The sequence below is a fragment of the Dendrobium catenatum genome, unplaced genomic scaffold (assembly GCF_001605985.2).
Source record: "Dendrobium catenatum unplaced genomic scaffold, ASM160598v2 fragScaff_scaffold_674, whole genome shotgun sequence".
NCBI lineage: Eukaryota > Viridiplantae > Streptophyta > Magnoliopsida > Asparagales > Orchidaceae > Dendrobium > Dendrobium catenatum.
In genome coordinates, this window is record NW_021319136.1 from 91,519 (window position 1) to 100,096 (window position 8,578).

Consider the following 8,578-nt stretch of genomic DNA (forward strand, 5'->3'; position numbering starts at 1 on the left):
CTCCTCTTCTCTTCTTACTTGGCCCCCCTCTCATGAGAAATGAGGGCTCTATTTATAGATTTTTTGGAGTGGCATGGCCCGTAAATAGGCGTGAGATCAGGAGCGAATAGGGAGTGGTTGAATGGACGGCCGATATTGAATCATACGATCGTGCACCGTTCGTTGGTCATTTGAGGGCCTTAGTGATGTCGGAATTCAGCGATCTTGGGCTTGTTGGATTCGTCTCGTCGAGCCGTTCGATTCGAGTATAAGCTCGTTAAAATCGGAGATCGTTTGGTAACTCAAATTGTGGTTTGAACATTCCAACATCGCTTCGGGTCCATTATTCGGACCCATTTGGGCTCGGATTGGGTTGAACTTGGTGTCATTGGGTTCGTATTTCCGAGACGCTCAGTTTGACTGTAAGCTCGCAGAAATCGGAGTTCGGGTGCTCCCAAAATTAATTTTTGAAGTTTCCAACTAGCTTTTGCCTCGAGATTTGTGCCCGATCAAGATAATTTTTGGAGTACGTATCAACCATAGTGTTGTTATTGTAGTATTTTACTTACAATAATTTTTTCATAATTTTCGGGCACGGTCGATAATCCTTAAGAAATTGACACATTGGTACAAATAACAATTTTGAATTTTATACTAAAAGATACTTATATTATTTAATAGTACTGTTTCATTGTACAGATAATTAATTTAATCAATTTCTTTTAGTATAAAATTTAAATAAATTATTTTTGGACTTCAAAAATTACATAAAAATATCAATAAATTAAATCGTTTTATTTAAAAAATATTGATGAAATCGGTTTGTAAAACGAATACCTGAAAGTCTCAAAATCCTCACTTATATTGACATTTGCGATTTTCCATAGGATTTTCAACGGTGCCCAAAAATTACGAAAACAAATATATATTGTAAGTAAAATACTATAATAACAACATTATGACCAAGACGGTTTGCAATTTAGAGTTATATTTACTTTGGGAAAAAAATTATTACTTCAATTAAAATACAGTTATTACAGTATATTAATTACAACAGCCATGCATTCATGATTATATAACATTGAATGCAATCCATATTGATACATTTAATAATACGTTTCTTTTGGGAAAGTTACAGGGAAAAAATGTCGAATTTATACCAAAATCATGAATTGCTGGGTCATTGTGTCATTATCGATGCACTGTAAATGATCTTCTTGGATTCATGGTTACTCATTTTCCAGAGCGACCCTTTTCAGTGCTTTGGCTTTTGCATATCTTCCTCTCGACGTTCAGCTCATGGCTCTCAGGCAATAGGCATTATTTTGAGGCTTCTTCTGAGCTCTTCTTGCCTCGACTTCTCTTAACAGGCTATATTGTTATGTTAGATTCCCCTTCTGAGCTGTTTTTGCCTCCACTTCTCTTCTTTCCTCTTTCATTCTTCTGATAGTAAATCTATAAAGGAATTATAGAAATTCTCATAAGAACTTTTTCAGCACCATTCAAAACACATTGATTTATTGCCACAAATTTCCATCATTGATGGCTTTCAATGTGTGTTGGATAGTGAAAAGAAATTCCTTGAAGGACTCTCAGATTGAATTGCTGACAAGATTTTGTTCCTCATAGTATGAGGCCATGAATGGTTCTTGAATGAGAATAAAGTTCAAATTTGAATGAAAGAAGTTTCGAGTTTAGGGGAAAAATTAAGGCTGAAAAATTCAATATTCTTGAAGTTGGAAAACAAATTTTTAAGAACAGCATTTAATTTAGATTCCCAAAAACTATTTAAAGGATTTTAGTCTTATTAGATAATCTAATTAATTATTTATTTATATATTAATTAATACTACAAATATTTTATTAGAATTAGATAAAATTCTTCTTTATAATTGGTATATCATCAAAAAATAATCATGATTAGGCACGAATCTCAAGGCAAAATCAAGTTGGAAACTTAAGGAAGAGAAGGGAGAGAAGGAAGAAAGAGAAATTAGAATTTTCTTGCCCAACAAACTCTTCCTTGACTACCGCTTGACCTCCAACTGTTGCCAGACTATCGACGGACTTTTGCTTGGCTACCATTGCGCGCCAGACTACCGCCCGATCACCAACCAACGCAAGATTTTACCCCAACCACTGAACGTCGCCGGATTTTCGTCTGATCTTCGTTCGTCACTAGATTTCTACCCGACGGTTGATTGTGGTAATATGATATTCCTTAATTTTCAAGACAAATCAATTATTTGTAATATATTCAAACAATAGTATAATCATTTCAACTGATGTGGCCACATGATTTTTTCTTTCAGGGATTTCCACATAAAAATTATGATATTTTTTTTTGTTTGTGTGCTAGAAGTTCGTCCAATACTAAGACGTGAAAATTTTTGGTAATTTACCGCCGCGAATATTGTAGCCCGCAGCAATAATATTTTTGTCATTCAATAACTCACACCAATACTACTATTTTTTTTTTTAATGAAACTACGTTTTAATAACTTTAAATGATATTCCTAATATATTTTCAGCAAACATTTATATAATTTACTCAAAACATAATACAATAAGTGGCTGTTTGGATGCAGGATTTAGACCGGATTTGAGGTCAATTTGAGCTAAATCCAACCAAATGCCCAAAAATGCAAAATCAAATCTCACGGTGAATGAAACTCGCGATTGACGAAAAATTACCTCTTTTCATAATCTGGGATTTACCATGAAAAGAGGTAATTTTTCGAATAGTCCAGATTTGAAATCAGTCAATTTGGCAGATTTAATGCTTTATTGTTGCAAGACAGAAGAAGAGTCCACTTGATTTCAGTTGTTAACATTATCTCATCACCCTCGCCTCTTTAGAATAACGCATAAGCCATGGTCACCCATACTCCATCGTCACAGATCCTTGCTATAATAAGTGTTGTGTCCTGGAATATTCGCGACGGTAGAGAAATATATAATTTAATGTCTTAGCATTGTACGAAGATCCAGCACACAATCAGATAAGTGAGAGGGTGTAGCGTTCATAAGAGACACCAAAGTTTTTACGTGGAAAACCCCTGAAAAGGGGGAAAAACCACGGGGCCTGGCCCAGTTTGAATGAATCCACTAGTATTTGTAGTCAATTACAAATGAGGCCCTTCCTTAGGAGAAGGCCTTGGATTGATGTAGCAAATGTACATCATATAGATTGCATTACATGGTAAGAGTTACAAATACAGATTTGTTTGGCCTGAAGGACCGTAGTCGGCAGGAGACCGTGGTCGGCAGGAGACCGGGGTCAGAAAGACCGTTGTATGTTGATGGAGGTCGGAAGGACCATAGTAGGCGACAAAGGCCTGAAGAACTGTAGTCGGCAGGAGACCGTAGGTGGTGGTCCGGCGAGGTTTTGTGGTGGTCCGGCGAGGTTCCTGCGGTGGTTCGGCGGTGGTCCGACGAGATTCCTGCGGTGGTCCGGCGGTGGTCCGGCGAGGTTCTGCGGTGGTCCGGCGGTGGTCCGGCGGCTGTCGAGAAGGAACTCCTTCCTTCTCTTCTCCTCTTCTCTCTCTTGCTTCGATCCCCCTCTTATGAGAAATGAGTGCTCTATTTATAGATTTTCTGGAGTGGCATGGCCCGTAAATAGGCGTGAGATCAGGGGCGAATAGGGAGTGGTCCAATGGACGGCCGATATTGAATCCTACGATCATGCACCGTTCATTGGACATTTGAAGGCCTTAGTGATGTCGGAATTCTGTGATCTTGGGCTTGTTGGATTCGTCTCGTCGAGCCCTTCGATTCGAGTATAAGCTCGTCAAAATCGGAGTTCGTTTGGTAACTCAAATAGTGGTTTGAACCTTCCAACAGCGCTTCGGATCCATGATTTGGACCCCTTTGGGCTCGGATTGAGTCGAACTTGGTGTCGTTGGGTTCGTATTTCCGAGACGCTAAGTTCGACAGTAAGCTCGCTGAAATCGGAGTTCATTTGCTCCCGAATTTAATTTTAGAAGTTTCCAACTGGCTTTTGCCTCGAGATTCGTGCCCGATCAAGATGATTTTGTGATGCCGTATCAATAAGGTATACCGACGCTCACCATTCCACAACTACTTGCAATCGCTCGATCAATCGCCCTAGGAAACCCATTGTGCAGAAGATCGTTTTCCAATATGATCCCTCCCTCTCACTTCTTCGTTTTTATTCGCCATAATATGGTTGTTTATGGCTAAGTTTTCGTCGCTTTGTTGTATTTAATTTAAACTTATGTTGTTGCACTTTAATTATCCAAGAAATAAATATTAAATCTCTTAATCTCCTTAAAGCTCATCTAGTATCTAGTTGGACATGCACATCAAATTAAATTCATAATTATATATATCTAATTCATAATGTATTTCTAATAAATAAAAGATTAAAAAAAAGCTATAACAGTACAGCTTTATTATTTTGCATCATATTTCCTGTCTATGACTGTTGCAATTGCAGTAGCATTGTAGCCTGCTTAATTGGTAGTGCTAACAAGTAACAACGATGGAATCATTTTACAACCAATTAAATGAATTTTAATAACTGGCTTAGTAAAATAAGGCAGGTTTCTTAAGCGAACAATGGTGCTTATGTGAATGATTTTTATTCTGAAATTTGAACTGCATAAGAGCTATACGATTGTTTGTATATTGGTGATCAAGATGATTCTCTTGTCAAAGTGTGATCTTCATTTATAGTTTCAGCTATCAGATTCTTTCGGCTATTGTTACACGTCTTTGCTGTTCCCAGCCATTTTCAAGTTCTCTTGTCTGTCTGTGATTCTGTTTTCTGGATTGTACCTGAAGCCAGGCATCTGGCGTGTAAGAGAAGTTAGTTTTTTCTGTTTATGTGTTCATATTTTGTAGAAGAAGCCAGGGGCCGCTGTTAACGTGAAAAAGGATGTTGGGAAGTAGGAATGATCGTCAGAATTTAACGTGGAAAAAATATTTGAAATTGAGCAGCTATATTATATCAAGAAATTTATTATGAAAGTAGAAGAAATTATACATATATCATTTCTCACTCTTTTTTATTTTTCTTTTTTTTTTGGAATTTTAAGGGCAGAGCCCGTATATAAAAGAAGGTAAAAAAGAGGTAAAAAACCTCTAGTTACAAAGTAGCTCCAAAGAGCAAACTGCAAAAAACTATACCATGGGCCAAATAACAAAAACTAGTGGAAAATAAAAAACAAAATTTTCCAACTAGCGTAGGTATAGAAAAAGAAATTGAACAAAAACAACAAAAACCAGCCAGCAAAGATCTCGTAGAAGCCACAGCAAACAGATGGAAGAGCAAGCAAGCTTCAGATAATCCAGAGGCATAAGAACTTCAAATTGCCATAGAGCCTGTAGCCCATAGGAAGACAGGATGAATCCAGCATCCACGTCAAACCACTGGTTGAGCAAAGCCAAGATTCCTGTAAAGTAATAGAAAGTTTCCTTCCAGCAAAAAAGAGAACCCCAAGATGGTTTAAATTGGTCTTAAGGGATAGATATGGCTCAGTAAAAAAAAAACAGATTTCATCCCTTAATAAACCATATCCCCCGGTTGCCAGGTTTGCCATCAAATATAGAATATAGAAATGTTGCAAAAATTTCCATCCAGGGGGAGGATGAAATGCTGTACATCATCGCCCCCTGTAAGACAATCTCGTAGACACATTCCAGCTCGCATAAACATCCGGATAATCTTGCTCGAGAAGAAAGGGATACAAACCAATCCCATAAATAAATAGTCCCAGATAAAAGAATCCAGTCAACCAATGTAACATTCAATGTTTTTCCCATTTCTGGAGTTTAATCGCCACCACCTTCTTAATATGATTTTTTATAGTAATGTTGCTTTTAAACTGTTGAGCAAATTTTCTCCCATTCCTTTCTCTCCAAATAGTATAAACAGCTGCCCACAGAATCAATAAATTGACCTCAGGGCATCCCAGCGAACTACCACTATTAAGAAAGTGGCCAGAAATTTGGAGAAGAGTAGGTCTCAAAAGAAAGGAATTAATAGAAGGAAGAAGGGAGCTAATTATATTGAAAGTGAAATCACATTCAAAATAAAGGTGGGAGATGTTTTCAGCATGACAGTGACAAAGAATGCATACAGGGTCCACATCCAAATTCCTTTTTCTTAAAGCCTCCGCAGTTTTAAGACCACCAACAAAACAAAGCCAAGCGTATACAGAAAACCTTAAATTTGAATGCTTATGCCAAACAGCTTTGTGCCAGGGAACATCATCTTCCCCCTTATAATAATCCTAAAGAAAACAGGAAAACAAATGCCTTCGAGTATTTCCCCAAGATAAACAATTCACTCTACCGCCAGAGGTAATAGAGATGGAGGAAATGGCATTTTTGAAGTTATCAAAAAACCTACTAGAAATGTTCCAGTTACCACCATAAATAAAGGTATTCAGCTTGGCAAAGTCCTGGCATAAGATGGAATCAGAATAGAACTCAGGGACATCTTTTAAACATTTACCGTTAAGCCAAGGATCCCATAGAAGACTAATGGGACAATACTCAGTGGCCTTAAAAACCAAATTAGGTTTAGCTTGAATAGCAGAGCAGCAGATGCTTTTCCACATGGCTGAAGATGAGGGGGCAGGTAATTTCCAAGGAGAGCAATGATTTGAAAAATACCATTCAGATAACTGAGATTGCCATTTGTATATTCTAAGAATTAGTGAGCAGTCATAAGAGTACCGGATAGCGTGTAGGGAAGGTAAACCAATGCCTCCCTTATTTTTTGGTTTGCAAGTATTAGCCCAAGAGACCATATGAAGCTTCCTAGTCTCAATATTCCCAAGACCAGAGGAAGATGCAAACTTGTTTAAGATATCATTTAAGATTTGGCAATTCGGCACACTGGCCTTTCCAAAGATGAGGACATCATCCGCATACAGTAGGTGCGATATCTTGAAGCCATTGATCTTAACAGGTTGAAAGGAAGGACCAACAATCGTATTATCAAGCATATTAGATAAAGCATCCATAGCTATGCAAAAAAGATAAGGACTTAAGGGACAGCCTTGCCTTAGCCCAACCGTAGACGGAATATAACCCACCAATTGGCCCTCCATACAAATCGAATAATTCACATTAGTAATATAGGCTTTGACCCAGTTTATAAACAAATGAGGAATACCCTTTTGCGCCATTCTTTGAAGTATGAATTCTCTAGAGATGGAATCAAAAGCCTTTTTTATATCCAACTTGGTACAGAAATAAGGATCGATGGTACACTCCCTAAAATATCTCAGCAATTCAGATGCAAGAATTACATTATCATTGGAGATCCGATTTTTAATGAAACCAGATTGAGCCATATCAATGATGCAAGGCATAAAAACTTTAAGCCTGTTAGCTAAAATCTTAGAAATGATCTTGTACAAAGTGTTGCAAAGAGATATTGGTCTGAAATCTGATAAGGTATTAACATGAGAAGTTTTGGGAATCAAGAATAAAGCAGTGGCTTTAATCCCCGGTGGAATGTAACCTTTAATGAAAAAGGATTGAATAGCTTTGCATAATGAGGGCCCAAGAATGTGCCAACCCGATTTATAAAAATGGAAATTATATCCATCAGGACCAGGCGAAGATGAAGAAGCTCCAGAGAATACAGCAGACTTGATTTCGGCTTCAGTGATGGGATCAATCAGAATTTTAGAATCAGTATTATGTATAGTTTGTCCAACCGGCAAGAAGGCAGGTTCTTGAGAAGATGGAGCAACAGTATTGAATAGATCTTGAAAATGAGAGATAACCTTCTGCTTATCAGTATTCCCCAAATTGTCTCCAATAATGTTATGTAAAGCAGCACTGTTGAAGGATTTTCTCAAACGAATTTTGGAATATAAAAACTTAAGGTCGTCCTCCCCCTGTTTGAGCCATTTGGCTTTTGCTCTTTGAGACATCCAAGAGGACCAGGAAGAAGAAAGGTCAGCAATTTGACCATTAATGTTTTTCAGCTCAAAATTTAGAGTGTTGTTCAACGGGTCAGCATCAAGAGAGTTTAGAAGGGCCATCTGCTTTTCCTGGAGACGATTAAGATCAGATTGAATGGAGTTAGCTGAGCCCCACTTTTTCAGTTTGATGGCAACTTTGAAATTTCTCAATTTATTGGAAAAATCCATCAGAGGATTTCCAACAGTAGGCAGCAGAAAGGTTTCAAGCATAAGACCCCAGTAATCATCATAAGAAGTCTAGAAATTCTTAAACTGAAAACGGGTGTAGATGATTTCAGGATTGCCATTTTTAAGGATGATGGGACTGTGGTCAGAACAAAGAGGCATATCCACATAATAATAAGATAGCGGGAATCTTTGAATCCAAGCTTCATTCACAATAGCTCTGTCCAGCTTAATGTGAATAGAATTCTCTGTTTGTTGATTAAACCAAGTATAAAAAAGCCCTGAAGAAGATAGGTCGATAAGTTGGTTGTCAAAAACAAAAGAATTAATATCTCCCGTCCTACTATGATGGAGAGGAGAACCCCCGGACTTCTCATTTTGATACCTACAACAATTAAAGTCACCCATGATAATCCACGGAATGTCTGGGGAAGGAGAATTGGATTGTAATTGTTGCCAAAGAACCT

General features: G+C 37.6%; 1 protein-coding gene across 1 annotated transcript; it reads right to left on the reverse strand.

Moving 5' to 3' along the window:
• Positions 1-4,686: 4,686 nt before the first annotated feature.
• On the reverse strand, positions 4,687-8,156 carry LOC110114575. The gene is made up of 4 exons (XM_020847498.2): positions 6,294-8,156; positions 6,084-6,236; positions 5,227-5,373; positions 4,687-4,779 (listed from the first exon to the last, which is right to left on the reverse strand). Exons 1-4 carry the CDS (start codon positions 8,154-8,156, stop codon positions 4,687-4,689), a joined length of 2,256 nt encoding a protein of 751 aa, XP_020703157.2.
• Between the last annotated feature and the right edge of the window lie 422 nt (positions 8,157-8,578).

Coding starts and splice junctions, on each gene's coding strand:
- LOC110114575 (XM_020847498.2), bottom strand. CDS start 8,156: ATGCTTGAAACCTTTCTGCTGCCTACTGTTGGAAATCCTCTGATGGAT. Junction 6,237..6,293: donor CTATTACCTCTGGCGGTAGA/GTGAATTGTTTA, acceptor TGTTTTCTTTAG/GATTATTATAAGGGGGAAGA. Junction 5,374..6,083: donor GGAATTTGGATGTGGACCCT/GTATGCATTCTT, acceptor TTGCTCAACCAG/TGGTTTGACGTGGATGCTGG.